This window comes from Alosa sapidissima, chromosome 1 (genome assembly GCF_018492685.1).
Source record: "Alosa sapidissima isolate fAloSap1 chromosome 1, fAloSap1.pri, whole genome shotgun sequence".
Taxonomy (NCBI): domain Eukaryota; kingdom Metazoa; phylum Chordata; class Actinopteri; order Clupeiformes; family Clupeidae; genus Alosa; species Alosa sapidissima.
The window spans coordinates 49,869,232-49,892,117 of record NC_055957.1 but is presented as its reverse complement, the minus strand read 5'-3'; the positions used below and the strand labels follow the sequence as shown (position 1 = coordinate 49,892,117).

At 49.6% G+C, this 22,886-nt stretch overlaps 1 protein-coding gene across 8 annotated transcripts in view; it reads right to left on the bottom strand.

Annotated features, from left to right (window-relative positions):
- Nucleotides 1-22,886, bottom strand: part of LOC121717686 (zinc finger protein 521) — a 109,140-nt gene that overhangs the window by 13,515 nt on the left and 72,739 nt on the right. For 6 of the 8 annotated variants that reach the window (XM_042102572.1, XM_042102573.1, XM_042102574.1 and 3 more), the window contains 2 exons: nt 9,536-9,667; nt 4,175-4,290 (listed from right to left, as the gene is read on the bottom strand). In XM_042102572.1, the coding sequence (XP_041958506.1) occupies nt 4,175-4,290; nt 9,536-9,667 (248 nt within the window). The remainder of the gene's footprint in view (nt 1-4,174; nt 4,291-9,535; nt 9,668-22,886) is intronic. The other 2 variants (XM_042102568.1, XM_042102570.1) reach the window with 1 other exon arrangement.

The window sequence follows — 22,886 nt, the reverse complement described above, 5'->3', positions numbered from 1 at the left end:
TGGGGATTCCTAGGAGGGCTGATTAGGCCGACGCCTTCCCATCATCCTCCTCGACAGGCCAGTGGAAATTGGCTGGCTCCTTGCAGGGGCAGAGTTTGGAAGAGGTTGCTTGTGTGTGTGTGTGTGTGTGTGTGTGTGTGTGTGTGTGTGTGTGTGTGTGTGTGTGAGAGTGAGAGAGAGGGGGGGTGAGAGAGAGAGAGAGAAAGAGACAGAGAGAGGGATGGAAGAGAGAGAGAAATGGGGGGATGGGGGTTGTATAGAGTGTAGCTACCTGTCACTACCTTTTTTGTCTATTTCAGGCAACTCTGCAGTGAATGAATAAAATATCCCTCCTGCTGCCCATCACCTGGTGTGGACACTCTCCCTGCCCCCCCCCCCCCCCCCCCCCCCCCACCCCTTCCTCTTGCGCTCCCTCGCCCGGCTTGAAGGCGACCTCTGACCTGCGGCTCCATGGCCTGAGATGATGAGCAGAGACGGAGGGAGGAGAAGAGCGCAGCGCCGGCGTGTCAGAGAGCGAGAGAGACACGGGAAGAGGAGGAAGAGGAGGAAGAGGAGGAGGAGGAGGAGGAGGAGGAGGAGGAGTGTGGAGCGAGAGCAGCAACTCCAGCTGGAAAGTTTGCGGGGCTGCCAGAGGAGGCCCGACTCAGCAGGAGCGAGACAGGCCGCCTTCTGAAGGATTGATAAACAACTTCGGCATTGTCAATCAGGCGAACTCAGAAAACGACACACCTGACACACCAAAGGCAGCCCACATGAAGACCTACACCAAGCCCAAACTTTGGTGTTAGTTTTCAAGAAAGTCAAAAACAATGTGTGTGTTCACAGTAAACCAACGAAGACCCAACAACACACACCAAAGAGAACCATACAAAAGAGACCGATCTCAAAAAACCTTATCAATCTTAAACAACCGAGTCAAACAACCATGGTCCCTCAGCACATACATGTATGTCCGTCTTTATTCCTTCCTATTCTAGCGTGGATATACAGAATGCTTGTGTTGTATACAGTACATTATCTATGCATTCAAATCAGGCTTCTCTACCATATCTGTCAGTGGGTGTATTCTCCCATTGGCTAGTCAGTGTCTGTATCTGTAGGGAAGAGCTTCGACATGGAGGATAGGTGGAACAGAAGAACGCCAGTCTTCCCCCAGGCTCCGGCAGGAGCAGGCTCTCCCACTCCCCTGCTCTCCTTCCCTAACTGGAGCTCCACAGGTCTTTCATGTGCTCTGTAGTCTCCGCAGAATTCCTGGCAAACTAACATGAGCATGCACACGAGCACCTGAGGGAGGTGAGCATCATTTCATTCCAAACACAAAAAAACTAAACAACAACAAAAAATAAACAAACCAAAAAAGAACAGACTAAAACCCATGGAAACCTCCCCAGGATATTCCAGCTTGTTTACAGATGCGCAGAGCAACATGATCTCTGTTCTGAAATGTGTAATGATGTTCTAAGCTTGTCCTAACAAGATGCTTCAGTGTTAGCAGAACACATTTGCTTTTCTCATTTCTCTCTCTCTCTCCATCTCCTTTCACCTGACGGGGAGCAAAGGCCCATACAGAAGGCTTGTTATTTACTGTCTCCATGGCAACGGTCCGTGTTTGCCTGTCAGATTTGGTGTATTCTTCTGTATTGACTCAGAGAGGGCTTATGGATAATCAGTGCTTTCACCTTCCTTCTGGCTGCTGGCGGGGGCTCGGCTGCACTCTGCAGCAGAATGCAAAAATCCTCCGTTGTGCTCAGCAAATGACTCTCATCTCAACGAGAATCAGATTCTGAGAGCCAGTGCACAGTTTACATTCAATTGCACAAAGACTTTATATCCTAAATTCAATTTATTTTTGACTTGTGTGCATGTGTGTGTGTGATATATGTTAATATTATGAATTGCATCCATTTTCCAATCCAATTATACCATAATTTAATCAAATCTATCTATCTATCTATCTATCTATCTATCTATCTATCTATCTATCTATAACATCAGCGAATGATAGTGACGGAGTGAAGAAACCAGCAATATGCCGCTCTACTAAACAAGTGCCCTGAGTGTACTGTTGACTATGGGCATGGGCATGGGCAGCCGTGGCCTACTGGTTAGCACTTCGGACCTGTAACCGGAGGTTGCCGGTTCGAACCCCAACCAGTAGGCGCGGCTGAAGTGCCCTTGAGCAAGGCACCTAACCCCTCACTGCTCCCCGAGCGCCGCCGTTGATGCAGGCAGCTCACTGTGCTGGGATTAGTGTGTGCTTCACCTCACTGTGTGTTCGCTGTGTGTTTCACTAATTCACGGATTTGGGATAAATGCAGGGATCAAAAGAGTATATATATATATATATATATATATATATATATATATACACTAAAAGCAAGATATAAGGGCAACACTTAATGACTGAGCCAGTAGCGGAGATTTGGGGGGGCTGCGGCGCGAACAACCCGGGGCCTCGCCGCTAGGGGGGGCCCCCCACTGGTAGGATTTTTCTTTTTTTTAAATACAGTTTATTGACCACATATCCATTCGGAATTGTTTACTACTTAAATGTTCAATAAAAATATATGTAGGCTGGGTTAGGCATAGTTTTTGTCTGTTTAACACAGCCAGAGAGCTGGCTATACTGTGTGAGGGAACTACCGATTTTGATAGGGGAAGAGTTCGTAAGAAAAAGTGTTTGTGTTCAGATGAACACGCAGATGAGATTTTAGAAGACAGCAGGGACAGATTCAGAGTCGATGTGTTTTACTACATACTTGACGTCTTTGTTTCTCAGTTTGAACATCGATTTGCAGATTTCAAGAGAATGGCTGGAAAATTTGCTGCTCTGAACCCGAAACATTTTACTCTACCTGATGCGCCTGAAAAAGTTAGAGCGCTTGCGGACTTTTATTCACAGGATCTATCCAATGCCGACGAAGTGGTTAATGAATTTGTTACATTTTGTGCAATGTACAGTGAGCTGTGCATGCATTTAAACACCCACAGAATCCTCCCATTTCTCATCGCAAACGACATGGATCGGGCTTTTCCTAATCTTGCCATTCTTTATCGTATTTACTTGACGATTCCAATTAGCAGTGCGAAGGCAGAGAGAAGTTTTAGCCGACTGAAACTCATTAAAAGCTTCTTGCGCTCCACCATGGGTGAGTCGCGGCTGTCAGACTTAGCGCTCCTCTGTATCGAGAGAGACATTGAGGTCAATAAGGATAAAGTTATTGACAGATTTGCAAACATGAAGGAGAGAATGCTGAAACTCAAAATAGATTAAATGTTTTTTGCAGTGTGCATGTCCTTTTAGGCCTGTAAAGCTACGTGTCTGTTTTTTCCTTTGTTGAGAAATTCTTAAAAGTGGGCCAACTTTTAACGTTCTTGAGTTCACAGTCGCTCATTTTCTGTTAGGCAAGGGCTATGGGATATTGTTTTCATTTTCAGGATGGGATAGTTGTTGTCCCTTTAACATGCTAAATTAGTTGAAGTTGTTGAGCAAAGTTGTTGTTTGTTTGACCGGAATAGGGAGCTATGATCAAAGGCTTTATTTTTTATTTTTCCTGGAATAAACATATATTAAATATTTTGGTTGGTTGGCTACTGCATATTACATGTGTGAATGGAAAGGTTGGTGAAATTACGCTAGTGCAAGCCAACGCGACAGTGCGGGTTACTGCAACAATCAGTGAGGGGGGGGGGGGGGGGGGGGGCCCAAACATCTCCCGCCCCCCCTCACACAATACCCGAGCTCCGCCCCTGGACTGAGCTACTACAGCACCGGCCATATTTGTCTCCGATTGCAAAGCCATTAAAAAAGCAGTGAAATGTAAGAATAAGGGGATTATGTCGAAGGTGGTTGCTTCTGCCAATGTTAATGGTTTATCATTTATGACAATAGAGCTGTAAAAAGATTAATACACTCAAGGATTGGTCCATATAGTGCAATAATACACAAAGATCTGATAAGCACTGGTTACTAGAACATCCTGATGAGCAACAGAGGAACGCTCGACTGGAATATTAAACAGATAACAGATCATCTGCAAAAGCTTTCAGATGTTTTGCAGTACAATATAGATGCTAGGTTGGCTGTACCCGGGTGTAACAGCCTCCTGGCATCAGATCGGATGGAAGATGCTGAGCAGGTATGTGAAGAATTGAGAGTTACTGTGACACCCACCTGCAGTTCTGTCTGAAAGAAGAACTTCTGTGGGCACTGGGAGCAGTCGTAGATTTTATCCTCTTGACCGTGGGCTGAGAAAATATGGTGCTGGAGCTTATTCGCCTGAACAAATACTGCAGAGAGACAGAGCGAGAGAGAAAGAGAAAGAAAAAAGAGAGTTGATGAAAACATAGCATTCACTCATTTACACATTTTTTTTTCTTTCACAAATGATAGCATTGGAGCTTGTTGAACATACAGCAAAATTGGATACACGCGCGCGCACACACACGCACACACACACACGCACGCACACACACACACACACACACACACACACACACACACACACACACACACACACACACACACACACACACACACACACACACGCACACACACAAAGACTGCCTAATTTGAGGATGCCTTTGAAAATGCTCTTCAACAAACAGTGCGAGTGCCTCGTAACTCCTTTTGATGTGGCTCAAATCCTACATGCTTATCAAGAGCTTGTTTGCTATCTTAATTGCCAACAGCGCCTGAGGACTGACTAGATCACGGGGCTGTGGATGACTGGGGCCGGCTTGCCATAAACTCTACCGAAGTCTGCATCGATGGCACGCACCGGTGAGGCCCCCGAGGAAAACAAACCGCACCTGCCCAAAAGCGAGTGGTCAAAAAAAAGGAAGGGAAAAAAATTAAATAAAAAAACAACAACAAAACGAAACAATGACAAATGCCACCGAGAGCCAGCCAAATATCTGGGCCACTGAGTGCGTAACTCCACTGTGATGTTGCATCCAACTGAGAGAGCTAAAAATACCCCCCTCCCCCCTAATCGCAGAGCCACATTTGACTTCCACTTTGCTGTCTTTCAGCAGTCTGTTCATCTGACCTCGAGTGGTCAGCCGAGTGGCTCGTGGCGACCGGCGTACTGTAGGCCTAACAGCAACGGAGAGGGGATGTGCTTTATTTAGACCCCCTCAGCCACTGTGGGGACAGCAGCGAGCCAGAAAATAAACAAGTGCAGAAATTGGCATTGCCTACACTGGAAAAACATCGACTCCATTAGTCCACATCGCTAATTATATTGACAATATAAATATTCATGCAGACACACTATTTATTTATGCGCACCCAGAATACAGTCACAGTAACACACACGCACTCTTTGGGTTGGCACTTAAAATACATACTGTATCTTTGTGCTTTAATTAAGCCATAGTGCACAGTGGTGAACGTGTGTGTGTATGTGTGTAGCCTATGTGTTTACTTGTGTATGCACGTCAGTGCCTTCATCTGTAAGCGTATGTGTGTGTGTGTGTGCATGTGTGTGTGTGTGTGTGTGTGTGTGTGTGTGTGTGTGTGTGTGTGTACTTTAATTCTCAAAGGAACACTTCAAACATGCCGTTTGTTATCCTAGACCCATGTGTTTAAGGACGACTGTTTAGCAAGAGCAGGAGAGAGAAAAGAGAGAGAGAGGGAAAAAAATGTGTCTAGTCTCTGAGGTCTGGATGTGCTGGAAAAGTTAGCAATCTGGGGTTCATTAGAATATCTTTCGGGCTGAAAACAACTTTTTTCTTCATATGTGTGTGCTCTGGGGAGGGGGGTGTTGGCTGGGCAGGGTTGGGGTGGGACTAGAGATTAAAGGTGATGCAGCTCTGTGAAAGAGCTCATTTTTGCTTTTTCTTGCCGTTGCCTTAACCCCCACCCCTTCCACCAGCCATCCCCTAACGGGAGCTAGCCGTAGCTACATTAGCATGGCCCCGCACCTGGGGGAGCCACATTTAATTATGAGGAGGTGCGCACGCTGCAGGCAAACTCATCCCCACGGTGGGGAGACGCGTGGGGGAGACAGCCGTCTGCTGACCTGCCAGAGATGAGCTTCACACTCCACACTACGGCAGCTCGCCTTCTTTCGGCATGACTAGCCGCGCTGTGAGCGCAACACGGATGCCGTCAGCCCGATTAAATTCAGCGCAGATTATATTTTTATACCCCTTTACCGGCTCTTGCCATCCTTGCCACAGAACTCCTCTCTCGGTTAAAACAACTCAATCAAATCCAATTCAAGGTGGCTGCAAGCCACTCAAACAACAAAACCGTGCCTATAGAACAACATGCTCTCATTCTATACGCTTGTGTGCATACATAAATGTGAGTCCTTATGAGAGCAGCCCGCCCTGAAGCGTGTCATGTCTATTTACACTCCTGTGAAACCAGCATCCTTGGTATTATGTGACATAAATATTAAACAGTGGCTGGGCTGCTGAAAGCGTTGCAGGCTCCATGCCAGAACAGCACCTCGATAATGTGAGCAGCCTGCAGGCTAACATCTCCATCAGCTTTGTGCAGCCATGTAATCATGTCACTGGGTCTGGATCAACATGCAGCACATGGGGGTAGCTCATCACTTTCAGCCACCATCATCTGGGGGGGGGGGGGCATTAAGAGATATTCACTTTGTCTAATAATCATCTACATATCCACGGTCTTTACTATATGTAGTACTCTACTATTATTTAGACCACCACATTTTTTTTATATCATATTTATATAAAATAACTATATTATCATTTTGACAATATTGGTTTTTTTTTTCCAGCCTCTTATACTGAGCAAGTGAAGGACACATCTAGATGCATGCTGTGTACACCGGGTGCTTTTTCAAATCTGAACGCTGTGTACAGTGTTCAGAGAAACTTGGGAGCAGCGCGCGCGCGCGGCTTTCATCCCGGGCTCTTTTGAGCCGGTGTAAACCCTGGTAGTCCAAATCACTCGCTGCACCTTGGCTGCTGCACGGAGACTCCTGGGGCTTCTCGCTGCAGGCTCCCCCACTTCTGACACCTGTCAAACCAGCCCGGAGAGACAGGGGCTCTCTGTCATCTTCCAGGGCTTCTGGACCTCTCTTCAACTCCACTTTTCCCCCCATTGTTTTCCCTCTCCACTCCCCTCCCCTTCTCTTCTCCTCCTCCTCCTCTTCCTCCTTCTGTGCCAACGTTCCCCTCTACTTTTTGGCAGGCACTGCTGTTTTAGCCCACTTTGCCAGTGTGTATCGCCAACCTTCTTCTTTCTCTTGGCACTCTGATGGCCTGGGCCATTCTTAGAAATGACTGTGGTCACTCCGGGGCTGAAGCATGGTTCTGAACAATGTTTGTGTTTCAAAGCAACACCGCTGAGGAGACGGAAAAAAAAAGAAGAAGATGGAGGAACAAATCTAAAAAAAAAATTCAGAGGAACTTAAGACTCAGGGTCGGTGTTTTTTTGCGAATGGAGTGGTGGCATTGTGAAGTGAAGGAAACACACAGAGGACAATGCAGACCTGCAGTCTCCTGAGTGTTAACAATAATCTGCTGCACACCTTCAATCTCCTCCATCTAAGACCCCCTGCATTTGTACTGCAGAGACTGTCCTGAGGGTGCTCTTCTCTCTCTCTCTCTCTCAGTCTCACTCTCTCTCTCTCTCTCTCTCTATTTCATAGATCAATATTAATATAAAGGAGAGAGAAGGCCTGTTTGTCACACCTAATACACAATGAAGGTTTTTACTGAAAAGCAAAGAAGGATACGAAAGTATTGTATAAAGCATACATACTATCATTGCATTTATAGCATAGGTCAGTAACAAGATGGACAAGCAAAGGGAAATTTAAATTGTATGTTGCCAAACTGCAGTGAGAGGAGTTATAAAATTGACAAGTACAGTAAAAGACTGGTGGGGTGTCTGTGGAGCTGACAGCATCTGATAGACGGGCAGAGACAGATGGGAGGGCGCCATATTGATTATAGGATTTGAAAAGCTTAAAGAGAGCACCACCAAAGTCCTGACAACAGAGGAAATAAAAGACACAGAAAAACAACTCAAAAAGAAAAAGAAAAATGCTGAATTGCAGAAAGTACAAAGTCTGGCATCTAAAGTCAAAAAAGCTGAATTTTCCTGTGTATGAAATGGAAAAATGTGCTCACAAATTAATAAAGACATGCTGCATTTCTGAACACAATGCACACCAGTGAAGCACCATCACAATAAAAGTGAGCAAAGAGAAAGGTTGCTTTAAAATAGACAGAGAGATGTTTTAAGGGCTGTGCTAAAAACACGAGTGACAAAGGAGTGGAGAAGCGGAGCTAACAGCTTTTCAGATTTCATTATCCAGATATTTAACCCCAGTGACACGAGAGGAGGGGAGCAGCACTCTCCAGAGAAGGCTGGTCCCCTCACCTCCATGCTAAGAGACAGATGAGATCATTACCACCAACATCTACAATTAGCACATCCTCTTTTATTCCCCCCCCATCTCTCTTTTCCTCTCTCTGCAGTCACTGCTTTCCATCCATTCGGAAGGGATTGCAGGAGAAAACAGGCAAATTGCAGAGCGGAGTAGTCACCGTGGTCTACAAAACCTCACTTCCTCTGCTGCTGCCTGGCTACATTTAGCACAAGCATCAACCATCCGAGGTGAACGGCACATGAGGCACATGAATGCCCCTGATCTGACAGTTGTGGGTGTGTGTGTGTGTGTGTGGGGGGGGGTTACGTGCTAAGTAGAGCTGAATGGCGTTGGCTGAACGTGGAGTTGCTGTGGGTACAAAGGGCACAAAGTGCACTTTGTGTAGCTGTATGAAGCAGTTACAGTTGCAGCTGAACAACATGTCGGGGTCATATTCATTCCCTGTCATGGATACCTATACACACCTTAGCAAAAAGAAGTTTATGAAATTGTACAATTGGTCTACTTATTTTGAACTAAGCATACGTATAGCATATTTTTTGTGTACTGATCAGAGATACACTAAATTGAACCTTTATGTATGCTTATCCTGATAAGCATACATAAAGGTTTAAGTATATCTAGCCTATACTTAGTATTTATACTTAAGTATACTTAATATACTTATACTGATGGAAAAGTCACCAAAGCCTACGCCATTGGTGTGTGTGTAATATGAATGCAATATATATAAATCATAAATAAACAATAGAAATCTGTTAGTGTTAGTAAACAATACACCTATAAATTCACTTGTAGTGTAGTTTACTTACAGTATAGTTCTCAGTACTTATGAGTTTACTATTATAAACTGAAAGTGGGCCAATTTAGTCTGAAGAAGTATCAACATAGTATATGTACAAGTACATTTCTACTATTGAACTAGTAAACTTGGGATTATACTTCAACTGTACTTCAGTTTACTTTATAAAATGAACTTTAAGTATTTTTAAATAAGTTTTGGGTAATGGCAGACAGACAAACTTACAGCCACACACACATACACATGTGCACACACACACACACTCACACACACACACACACACACACACACACACACACACACACACACACACACACACACACACACACACATGCACAGTAAAACTCACCTGTAAAGCACACGGGACATTTGAAGGTGCCACCCATGCCCTCGAAGCTGTGCTCGATGAGATGGCACTGGAGTTTGGCGGGCGAGTCGAAGGTCTGGTTGCACAGCTTACACTCGTGGTTCAGCCCCTCTTCTGAGAGAACAGTGTAAAAACAGAGAGAGAACACCAGACCGCATGAGTAGACCATCTCAGACACTCTCACACACACTCTCGCCTCCCCTCAAAGACTCACCACACCACCCAGAAGAAGCAAACGAGCTCATCTGAAATGGAGAGTGCTGGTGGCAGTGAAGGATCCTGACCCTGCCTCTTTTTTTAACTCCACCTGCACCTCCATCTCATCCCCCCACCTTCCCTTTTAATTTGGCGGCGACATCCTTGTGTCAAAGGCGCCTGCCTGTGACTTTCATAGTTAAAGGGAAAAATGTAATATTATGTGTGATCTGCTCCCATCAGGCATAAATTGGACGACCAGCGGGGGGCCTAATTGCCTGGGCTGGGTCTTGCACTCCAACCAGGCAGGCAGAGCTCTCTCTTTTTTTACGATGCACTCATGTCAAGAGGGAGAAAGCGAAGTATTTCCAGTGTGTCACATCAGTGAGCCCAAACTGAACGATTCAACACAGCTACAGAAAAACATGCATTCTCATTGAAATCAGTCACAAAGCACTGAAGAGCCGGATTCGCATCGTAGGAGCCCTTCTTTAAAAAGCAGACATATTTGAAGTCTCACATCTATTTGGCTGTGATTAGTGTGACCCCTCGACTCCCTGCTGCTACCCTATAGTGGATGTGGATGCAGAGAGGTGTGTATGTGTTTGTGTGTGTGTGTATGTGTATGTGTGTGTGTGTGTGTGTGTGTGTGTGTGTGTGTGTGTGTGTGTGTGGACTGGGCTGTGACCCGACCAGCTCGTTTGCCACATGCCTATGTGCTGACTCAGACCAGAACATCAACTGGCCTCTCATCCTCATCCCTCTCTACCTTTTCCCTCTCTGTCTCTCTCTCTGTCTCTCTCTCCCTCTCCCTCCCTCTCTCTCTCTCTCTCTCTCTCTCTCTCCCTCGCTCTCTCCCTCTCTCTCTCTTCCTGTGCAGAATGGTGATGGGCTCCTCTGTCCACTCCATCAGCAGCCAGTGAAAGTGAGGCCACCTGGGGGGCTCATCCGTGACTGATTTGCCCCGTCTCTACGGCCCAGCGCCCACCATATGGGCCCAGAGATGCCAGCCGTACCCGCGCACCCCCCCACACCCCCAAACAGCTGCGGCCCACCATAAGACCCATGGGGGGACGCTTAGCAGGCCGGACCACGACAGACCTGGCAATCCCTGCCACCTGAACCACCATACAAACCCCCCTCCCCTTCTCCGAAAAGAACAAAAACAAAAAAAAGCCAATCCCAGCCTGCCATATTCCACCCACTAGGCCTCAAATCCCCGCTCACATATTATTGGTTATTTTCTCATTTCCTTTTTTATGACCAATTGTTGGGGCACTGCTCAGAGGGTACATTAAACCACATGGGCAGCCGTATTCATGGGCCATGTTTGGCGTTGACGCAACTTTTTAATTGCACTTACTAACATCGGTGTAATCAGGCTCTCAAACGAATGGTGGTGAATTGTGCTAAATGTGTGACATTTCTAATTTTAAATGGCTTTGGTCATAGCATATTTTCTATCATTTCTCATCTAGGACTGTTTATCAAGCAATATTCTATAATAGCTAATAATGTGGAAATAATTATGCATCCAATTCTTAGCTCAGAATCACTGAAGAATCACAGAAGAAAACGCACAACGAACAGCTTGATTTAACGCTCTTGACTGATATGGCTCATAATACTCGCATTCTGTGACTATAGTCTGGATAATAACTATTCATGACCTACTACTTAAGAACCTATTAGAAATGATACATCACAAGATGATAGTGCTACTCAGCTAGTCTTAATGCGTTTTATATGTCAGTGAGCGTTCTTCAGAAACATCTGGCAATCCCAGGCAGCACTGTGCGAGGCCACAGCATTAAAAACAGACATGGACAGGAATGCCTCACATCGTCTCGGCATGAACTCCCCTGCTATTGTCTTCCTGGGGCGTCGGAACAGAGTAAAGTCAGATATAAATAACTCCTTGGACTTGGAAGGGAGACAGGGCTGGTTTAGTGCCCTGTGCACAACCCCCCCTCTCCAAACCCCCCTGCGTTGTGAAAAAGGAAACCACACTGGTGAATAACTGTCTTTTCTTTTTTTGGCCTTTACTCCACTGAGCTTGTTGTTTTTCTCCAAAAAAGCAGGCCACAGCCAGGACACACTCACCACTGGCAGCCTGACCTGCCTGTGATGTGACACAGTGAGTCCTGTGAGTTTGGAGGCACCACTATTAACGCTGCCCTACCCTCTTCTGAACCTGTAAAAAACCCACAACACACACATACACACACAAGCACGCATGCTTGCACACACACACACACACACACACACACACACACACACATACATGCACACACACACACACACACACACACACACACACACACACACACACACACTTACTCCTTTCTCTCTCTCTCACACACACACACACACACACACACACACACACACACACACACACTTACTCCTTTCTCTCTCTCTCTCTCTCTCTCTCTCTCTCTCACACACACACACACACTCACACTCACTCACTTACTCATTTCTCTCTCTCACACACACACACACACTCACACATGCACATATGCTCCTCATCGACGTGTTGTTTACACACTGGCGTCCTTGCCCTCGTCTGACCACCCCGGATGTGAGGACGGAGGTAAAAGAGTTCCACGTCTCAGAGCCATGCGCCAGATCTTCCTGGCAGCGCTCGCGCAGCGGGGGCCTAGGGAGGAAGTCATCTGGTTCTGCGCTCCAGCGGCTCCCTCGTCCAGATGAGGTCACTTCCTGTTGCTGACTGACCTCCCCACTGGGCTGTCCAATCAACTTATCCGCAGAGGGGGCCTCCACCCCTCTGCAAGATGGAGAGAACTGAGCAAGACACAGAACCACATGGGGATTGTCTGTTCTCTTTCTCTCTCTTTCTTTCTCTATCTCTCTTTCTCTTTGCCAAACACTGTTTCCATTCTCTCCACTTTTCCTTGACCACTTCAGTTATTGTTCTTTACTTTCACCATGCTGTCCTTCCCACTGCATTTCTCTCTCTCTCTCTCTCTCTCTCTCTCTCTCTCTCTCGCTCTGTCCTTCCCAATCGGGGTGCAATTGCTCTGGTCTGCCAGGAGTCCGTCCCTCTGTCCTCGTAAGAGGCGCCCCTGGTGCTCCCACCCCAGCAGTGCGTCCCTGACACAGAAGAGGAACGTGGTTCATCTGCATCTCCTGCTCTTCCTGTGGCTCATGCGCTATGTGTTTCACAGCTCCTTAACATGCCTGATCACTCTCCCATGTGGAGGATGCTCCAGAAAAAATAAATACGATGTGGAAACAAAAACACTCAGTGATGCTAGTTTGCTCTACAGTAGGTGCTTGGAACAGCCATCGAAATGGTCCCTTGGTTTTGATACCGTGGCTTTCTTTTCTACCCCAGGGTGACAGTCTGGGTGAACTTGCAAATCATGATGTATGTATGCATGTACACCTGCAGTATGTCTGTGTAAGGGTGTGTGTGTGTGTGTGTGTGTGTGTGTGTGTGTGTGTGTGCACTCGTGGGTTTAACTGGACCAGTGAGCCAATGTGACTTGGGCACATTGAGCAAGCATGGCCAGGGGAGGAGGGCAGAAGTGTGTGTGTGTGTGTGTGTGTGTGTGTGTGTGTTTGTGTGGAGAGGTGAAGGGTCTGTAGGGAGGGTGAAGTCCAGCACAGCCAGCGAGCCTGCCTTTGAGTGTAGCACTGAGCTTTATTAAAACGTCCAGTCCAGCCCTGCCTGGCCCCCGCCTCCCTCTGAGCTCCCCCAAGCTGACCGGCCGGATGGTGCTGCAAATATCCCCTGCCCGCTAACTATTCTGCTGAGACGCCAGTCCAACAGGGGTGGGATGGAGGAGACATGGATGGTGTGTGTGTGTGTGTGTGTGTGTGTGTGTGCGCGTGCGCGTGTGTGTGTGTGTGTGTGTGTGTGTGTGTGTGTGTGGAGGGGGACCTCAGGATCGGTTTTAGCACTTGGCATTGGTGCAGAAAAATCTGATACATAGATTTACTGTTCTCTCCAGGGCCTGGTGAACATTTCATGATGCTTGCTCTTAAAGGGGCCCGAGAAGGTACCACTGCAGCAAAGAAAGATGGCCGAACCGACCTTATACAAATCCATTTCCCCTATGCGCTACAATATGAGAATGTCGAATTACGCTTAAAAGTTACTTATTGGTATATTTTGCGTTATTTTGTCAGAGAACAACCTTAAAGAACAGTGTAAGGGAACAAAATGTGCGTATGCTATTGTGAATCAGGTTCATCACACTCAGTGCCTTTGTCCTCAAACAAGGGCTAAAAAGTTATGACTTTCATAACAGTGCGGGTATTTCTGTCAAGGGCAGCATCAAACGAGCGGATGCTTTGGTCTGCCCCGGACCTGTAAACAGTAGGTGGGTTTCCATAGTTTCTCTCACCACAGGAGCCATCTATTAACAGATAATGGGGGAAAATCAGACTGATTAAGGCCCTGGGAATTATGGGTGAATACAAATTGACTCCACCCCCCACCGAGTGTGTGTGTGTGTGTGTGTGTGTGTGTGTGTGTGTGTGTGTGTGTGTGAGTGTACGTGTGTGTGTGCGTGTTTGTGGAGTGGTGTGTGAGTGTTCCCGTGAGAGACCACAGTACAGCCCCTCATGTGGAAGTAGGTTGGTTTTGGAGATAGAGGCCCTAAGCGAAGCGGGAGCCAGACGATGATGAAGGAAGCATCCAGCCCGGGTCGCCCCTGGGAGCGGCGCAGAGAGCAGCGCGAGCCTGAGAGTTCGCAAGCGCGAGGGAAACAGCTGGAAAAACACACACACACAAACACACACACATGCAAACACAAATACAAACACACACACACACACACACACACACACACACATACACACACACACTCCGCCACTGAAAACGGGGTTACCGTAAAAGAGTAATGGGAGAAAAAAAATATCACAGGGCGAAAGCAAGAGGGACATCATGTAACGGCCTTGTGCTAGCTGACCCCTTGGTGTGATGTCATCAAGTTCAAACACTACTAAAACAGTTTAGCTTCGCAGTGCACTTTTAAACATATGCACTCTCTCTCTACCCCCATCTTCCTCTCTGTCTCCCTCTCAATCTACACACATATGCATTATGTGTGTGTTTGTTTGTTTATGTGCATTGTGTGTGTGTGTGTGTGTATGTATGCATGTGTATAAAGTGAATCACTCAAAGAGGAGGGCCAGCTGATCAAGGGGCCTCTTCTCCACCCAACGCTCCCTGTCAGACAGACTAGTAAGACATCACTGCGCCAGCAGCTCCCAGCATGCTGCCCTCTAATTAGCATGTGGCTAAAGTTGAGCAGGAGCAATCACGTAGCCACTCACACACTCACACTCGCACACACACACACACACACACCACCAGTGTTGCTCTCACGCAATGCAGCCGGACACCGGTGCAGCGTGGCACAGCACAGCGCTGGCCTGGGCTGGACCGAGCTGCCTGGAGAGGGCTCTGGAGTGCTCCGGCGCTGCGGCCAGGCTCTCCTCTCACTCATGATGATGATTCGCCAGAATTCTTAATGCCGCGGCCTACTGTGGGCTCCCGCGGCCAATTAGCAGCCGACGGGTCAGCGAAGTTCACCTCGCAGACGTGCACACACAAACAGGGAGTGTGAAAAAAGAGACACCGAACCAAAGAGTGCAAACACACACACACACACACACACACACACACACACACACACACACACACACACACACACACACCAGCACACAAACACCCATTTATCGGCTGATGTGTGGATGCACTGGGTAGAAGCAGGTATGGGGGCACCACTGGGGACAAACAGTGCGGGCTTCCGAGTTGCAAGATGGATAGTAAGAGAAGGTCCCCTGCAGACTGGTCTCTCCAGCTCTCTGCACTGAGGCTCAGCCAGGGGGACTGCACCAGCAGCCTCTGAGCCGCAGACAGACGCCTCAAGCTAGGGCCAGCGAGGCAACAGGTCAAGTAGATGTTTGGAGCTCTGTCTCTTCACTTCACTGAGACAGTATGATGATGCCAGACACATGAGGAAGACAGAAAAGAGAATAGGAGAGAGAGAGAGAGAGAGAGAAAGAGAGAGAAAGAGAAAGAGTGAGATGAGAGAGAATGTGTGGAGCTTGAGACCAGAAGGGAGCAGGCTGAATCTCAGATCTGCTCGGGGAGGAGTTGAATGGGAAGAATGTAAAGTTAATTGCGCACACATGCAAGCCATTCTTCCCATTTCCCCGTGCCCCCCCCCCCCCCCCACAACTCTCCCAGCGCCTTTTTGTGGCAGTGCGGGGACAGAGCGCGCGCGTCTTACGGGTCCACAAAGTCCACACAATGGGACGGCAGAGGGTAGCGCAGGCCCCTCGGCTGGGCTCTCGGCATGGAGCTCTCGACAATTAGCCAGCCCCTGTGTTCCGGCGGCTTATAATTATCAGCGCTTGGCTTAATTGACTCCCTGAGCCGGGTGCAGAGGGACCCCCTCCCCTTCCTCTCCACCCCACCCCACCCCCACCCCTCACCTCCAACTCCCCCACCCCCACCCACCCCTCCGCACAGCGCCGTCCGCCGAGCACCTCGCTGCGCTCTCCCAAGTCATTTAGAGAAACGCTCATATTTTAGCCCCCCAAAACGGGGGAACATTTGGCGAAAGAGAATTCATCATCAGGTGTCTGGAGGTTTTCCTTAATAGAAAAGGCGAGTCCCACTGAGCGCGCTCCATGTTGCGGCCAGGCACGCATGCTCAGGACCAGCAAGCCGCCACTCACAGCGGGCCAAAAGGCATTAGCATAATTTTATATAACACAGGCACCCGTGCTGGAAATTTAATACATTTCAGCAAATACCAGACAGGCATTTTGCATAATGTTTTCTCTTCTCAATCTTTCTCTCTCTCTCTCTCTCTCTCTCTCTCTCTTTATCTCCCCTCTCTCTCTTTCTCACTGTCTCTTTCCCTCGTCACTGAGACATGTACTTTTTTCTTTTTCTTTCTTCTTGCTGTCCTCCCTCCCTCCCTCTGTCTCCCTCCCTCTCTCTCTCTCTCTCTGCTGATGCCGCTGTGGCTCCTCTTCCTCGCTCGCCCCATGGTGCTCCTCTCGCCAGGAGAGGGGAAGTTCATTACCTCAGCTAAATCAGAATTAGTCCCTTCATTTTGACGGGGCGAACTTCATTAGAAAGGCCCTTCTCTAATCCAGCGGGGAGAGGTGATGAATCTACATGGGGCGATAATTTGCTTCACACAGCACATTCAGCCACTTCCTCTAGACATTTTTTTCCCGTCCAACACCCCAACACCCCCCGCCCCCCCCCCCCCCCCAAAACCCACCCACCCCCTCGAGCTAACCCCCCAACCCCCGACAAACTCCTTTTTCCCTTCTTCTCTTTCTTTATGTATTTATCCGTACAATTTTATTAGATGAGGAGAGAGGAAAAAGTGGGGGAAGAAAACACCTGTATGTAATTAGCTAATGGTGGCGAGTGAGCGAGTGTGGCGAGGGCTGCAGGGTGAGGTACGCCGTGTGGAATGTCCCCCTCCGCCCCTCTCTCGCTCTCTCTCTCTCCCCCCCCCCCCCCGACAGGCCTCCGGGCCCCTGCAACAACGACGGCGGAGCTTGGCGGCGGTTCAACTGCCGGCCAGGAGAGGAGTGGAGGCGACGGCAGTGCTGAGCGCTGTGCTGGCTATTCCTGGCCTCATGCTCTGGTAATGCCGCAGGATGGTAAAGGTGTAGGATAGGCACTTATGAAAGGGAGAGAGAGAGACACAGGGCCAGATGAAAGAGGCGCTAGTGATAGCTGTCCGTCGTGCGTAGCACCGGAGACGCCACTGCTGCCTGAATGAAAAAACAGCCATGGCTCCGCACGACAGCCGAGGCCGAGGAAGAAGAGGTGCACTCCCTTTTCTCCCCCCCTGCTTTGCTGAACTTGGCAGTGCGAAGAGGAACGAGTAAGACACCGATTGGCACGGGCGACGAGAAAGCACAGGCTACCACGGAGCGCCTCGTGCCGCCCACGCGTGTGTCCCTTTCCCTCGTCCAGGAACACGGAGAGAGGATGGAAGCACGGGGGACTCCACCGGGGCGGGTTGGGTTGTTGTTGTGAGCCGAGCCAGTTACTGCACCTCCGCCCGCGTGCCTGCTGCAGCCTCCCCCACCCTCCCTCCCTCTCTCCCTCCCTCCCTGCCCACAGCTGCCACGCGGGGGGCCGCGGTGACTGGTAATCTCGTCCCCCGAATGTGACATCTCCGACTGCGATGCTCCGCGCTGCCTTTCCCCCTCCCCTCGGTGGCTGATGGCAAATTTGGAATGGCGCACCCTGCTGGCACGGCCCCTGCGCCTCACCTCGCCGCACGCACACAGGGACACCTGGGCCCCGCTCGCTTTAATTTAGCCGACGCACGCACTCCCCCAGACCCGCAATTACCGCCGAGCGGCACGAGCTAGCTGCACGCGCTACGGGGGCTGCGCCCCACACCATTTATATGCTAACTCATCTGCATAGATATTGAAGATAATAATAAATAAACAGTAAGTGTGTGTGTGTGTGTATGTGTGTGTGTGTTTATGAGTGTGTGTGTGTGTATGTGTCTGTGTGTGTGTGTGAGAGAGAGAGAGAAAGAGAGAGAGAGAGAGAGAGAGAGAGAGAGAGAGAGCAGGCGACTGCAAGTACACCTCGGCGTCAGAAGGGTGCCTCACCTCGCGTGCTCCGACGGATGCTGCCTACCCGACTCCCGTTGCCATAGTTTCCCTGATTTTTCGGAAACAGGCGAGGCTGACCAATTGCGTGTCCACGAGAGGCATGCGCATCACGAGGGGAGCCAGACAGGTTGCCGGGAGCATGTCCAATGAATTAGGAGGCGAGCAGGATCGGCTCCTTTGAGATTAGAGCCCGCAAATCACTCCGTGGGGTTGACCGGGCGGAGATGCGCGCTCGCCGTGGAGACCAGGCGGAGATATTTTCATCTCCCCGTGGCCTCACGTCATGCGCTTGTGTGTGTGTGTGTGTGTGTGTGTGTGTGTGTGTGTGTGTGTGTGTGTGTGTGTGTGTGCATGTGTGTGTGCGCTCACATACATATCTACATGAAGCTTGCTCTCTTATTTTACTTTCCGCATGATCTCAAGCTCCCGCAAGGTGCGATCCATATCTCTGGGTGTTTACTCGCTGCCGTCTCTCACGGGCAAGGACGCCGGCGGCTACCGGGCCTTGCCCAAGCACCACACCAAACCACCAGCTCTGTTTCAGACACTGTGGTCAGGGGGAGAGACGGGGCTGGTGAGGTGGGAAGGAACAGGAGCCACACAGGTTCACCTGTCAAGGATGCAGCCTTCAGAGGGAGGCAGGAAGGCCTGCGAGGTTGGGGAATATTACAGATGTCTCCGGATCCCAGTTCCCTCCCACCTTTGTCTCACACACACACGTACACACACACATACACACACACACACACACACTCACACACACACACACACACACACACACACACACACACACACACACACACACACACACACACACACAGAGCCTGGGGATTCTCCTTGCTTTCCCAGGGCTTTGAGCTCATCGCTGTCTGGCAGGTCTACCGAGTCTCCCACTGTAAACAAAAGTCTGGGACAGGGCAGAGGAGGGGGAGGTGAGGGGTGGGGGTGGGGTGGGGATGGCAGGGAATAAAGCCCAGAGCACTTATTCTGGACATGTGCAGAGACGCAGCGCTTGTCCATTAAGACTGTCAGGGGGAGCTCTCCCAAACAAGAGGTCCGTTCTCTGGAGGGGGCCAGGGGGAGCTGCCATGGGCCGGAGGAGATGTCACGCGAAGACCAACCCCCCCCCCCCCCCCAGCCCCCCAACCAACCCCAACCAACCCCCGCGAATCGGACGCCTGAAGCAGGAGCTGAGGGGGATCTGCTAACTGACAAGGCCCTCACTCAAACAGACCACCGCCTGACACTGCGCGCAATCAAACATCCACGCCGCTGTGGAGACCAGTGAGGGTGAGCCCCCAGGCCGCTGGGAAGCTCGAGGCAGTGGCCAGGGTGAAAAAAATAAATAAGATCACTTCAAAGCCTGTTCGATAGCATATGTGGGCAACATGCGGTGCTGAGGAACCATGATAGCACGAGAGACAAAACAACTAGTTAGGGCGAGGGTGGCAAAGCGGGCCAATCTTCGACATCTTTCCAGCTTCACGGTTTTGCGGGGTTTTTTCTTCTATGTCTCTCAAACTATTCATTTGCAGTGCCGAGCATGTACTTGTCAAACAAGACACAACCGGAGGCCTCGTTTGATTTCCCCTAACAAATCACTGCATTAGGCCTCGGAGGAGACGCTCTTAAAAAGGGAACTCCGCACGACACCGGGACAGAACTGTCCAGGGGAAGATGCTCCGGCGGAATCCGTCAGCGCTTTTTGTTTTCTCCAAGTGGGAATGCCGTGATTAAAACACACTTGTGTGAGTGACAGCTTCTTGGAGAGCTTCGCTGGCTTCACTTGCACATCCCAAGGAGGCGTGAGAGAGTGACACCACCATCTCTGTCTACCTCCACGGCTTAGACGCAACCCACCAACCACCAGTCTCCTAAAATAAACTTGCCACACATAAAACCTGGAACTTTCCCTGTCGATAAACAAATGCACTTGCACAAACAAAAGTAAAAAAAAAAAAATGGAGAAATAAAGACGGAAAAAAGAAAAGAAAAAAAAAACAAAACAACAAAAAAGTAGAGACACACAAAGCAAAAGAAACACTCATTCCCACTTGTATATAGACGCTTGAAACGTAGAGGGGCTTCTGACACTTTTGTTTTCCGCTCTGCACCTTTTCTGCTGCATGTTTGAGATTAACATTAGAAGGCCTCCCTCAGGACAGCCATCTTGCTATTGTACACTCAACTAAATAGGTTGAAGTGCCTACACAGTGCAAGACTGCTCCTCTCGTATACCACTGACACCGCCGTCACAAAAAGAGTCAGAAAGGGAATACACGTGTAACATTATGTGTGAGAAAGGTAATTTGGTATCTTTCTTCTCTTCTTTTTTCTTTTTTTTTTTGGTGAAGAGTACTCAGTCACTGTCACGTCGTGTAGCGAACACAGGGTCGCACACTAAATGATTCCCTGAAAACTGAAATCTCTTCCATTGGCGAAGGCATTTCAGGCGAGGCGCCCTTGTGGGGGAATTCTTTTTGTGTGTTTTTATTGAAGTCTGCACTGAGCGCGCCCAAACGCACTGACAGGGGGCCCCCGCGGGCTCTTGTCTTCACCTCGGAACCATAAGACGGAAAGACGAGGATCCCTCTGTGCTCTCAATTATACCCCCCCCTCTCTCACACACACACACACACACACACACACACACAGTCACACACTCACACCGAGTGCACAAACACACACACACATATACTCTCACTCTCTCCCTTAGATACACACACCCTCACACACACAATCACACAATGCATACATGTGAACACACAACACACACTCTTTCTCTCTCTCTCTCTCTCTGTCTCTCTCTCTCACACACACACACACACACACACACACACAAACTCACCCAAAAAAAAATGCTCCAACCCAGGCAGAGAAGAAAAGCCTTCAGTAATTCACTCCCGGCGGACGCCGACTCCCTGCACTCGGCACTGCTGGAACAGCTGACAGCACCAATCCCACTCCCCCCACCCTCTCTCCCTCTCTCCTCCCTCTCTCCCTCCCTCTCTCCCCAAAGGCCTGTCAGAGCTCATGGTGCGCCGTGACTGTTACCGCCTCGTCTCTCGGGGCAGGCCCCCACCCCCTCCCCTCCGTCACCCCACATCATGGCGCTCTCTCCACCCCCCACCCCCACCCACCCCGCACCCGCCTCCGCCGCTGCAACCGCCAGCCAGGGCTCACTCCCGGGGATCAACCTCGCCACGGCTGGGCAGCAGGGGGCGCTAGGGGTCCGGGGGTGGGTGCGCCTCATTCCCCTCTCTCACCTGCCCCCTGCCACCGTGCTCTCTCTCGCAAAGCCGCCTGAGAGCCTCCTTGACAGGTGGGGGGAAAGCGGGGGGTAGAACACTGAGTAGGGGCAGAATGGGAGCGGGGGTGGGGGTGGGGGGCAGGAGAGGGGGAGGGGGGGGGGGGGGGAGTGAGGGACGCTAGGGAGGGGGTGGCAGAAGAGGGGGCAGGGTAATTTAATCGCGGGCACAGCTGCGCAAATAGGGGTATCAAGGAATGTCTGTCGACCGATGGAATCGGCTGTGCATGAATAGCTCTATTCCCGCCCCCCCTAAAAACAGGCCATTTTCCATATGTGCTCGCTAGCCATCCTCTTGGCTCCGCTATTATGTCGGCCGCGGCGCTGCAAGATCAGAAATGCGAGCTACGAGTTGTGCACTTTCTGGTGCTGCGGAGATCTACTTCCCCTGGCTGCCTCTACTAAAGACCTCATCGCTGACCTACTGCCAGGCTTGTCAGGAAAAAAACAGGACTAGAGACAAGAAAAACACACACACACATACACACACACACACACACACACACAAACGCAGATAGCAAAAACAAACTCTCTCTTACACACACACACACACACAAACACAAGTACACACGTAGATTCTCACAAACAAAACAATAAAACAAACCAACAAGCGCTCGCGGGGTCAGCGTGTGTTGGCTGCGGCTGGGCTCTCGGAGTGTTGTGATTGGTAGGGGAGGCGGGAGAGTGTCCTCGGTGGGGAAAGGGCAGCTTTTCAAAGTGAAATCTCCAGCTGATGGCTTAAAGCTCCACACCCCACAGCTTCTCTCCCTCTCTCCCCCCTCTGTCTCTCTCCTTTCTCTCTCTCGCCCCCCCTCTGTCTCCCTTCTTTCTCTCTCTCTCTCTTTCTCTCACACACACACGCGCTCTCTCCCTCTTTCTCTCTTCTCATTTCTCTATTTTTTTTCTGCTGGCAGAGTTTCGCTCAAGCCATTTGGAAGGATTAGAAAAAGACAAGACCAAGAAGGAGGAGCAGAATGAAGTGGAGGATAGGACAAACACACACACACACACACACACACACACACACACACACACACACGCCAGACATTACGTGTTGGTTGAGTAATGGCTTCTGGACCCTTCCATGAGCATTAACCCACTGTCCTTGGAGGTGAAGCCCACTATCTGCCCCAAACCCTGCCCGGTTCTGACACCATTCCAAGAGGAGCGGATGAGGCAGAT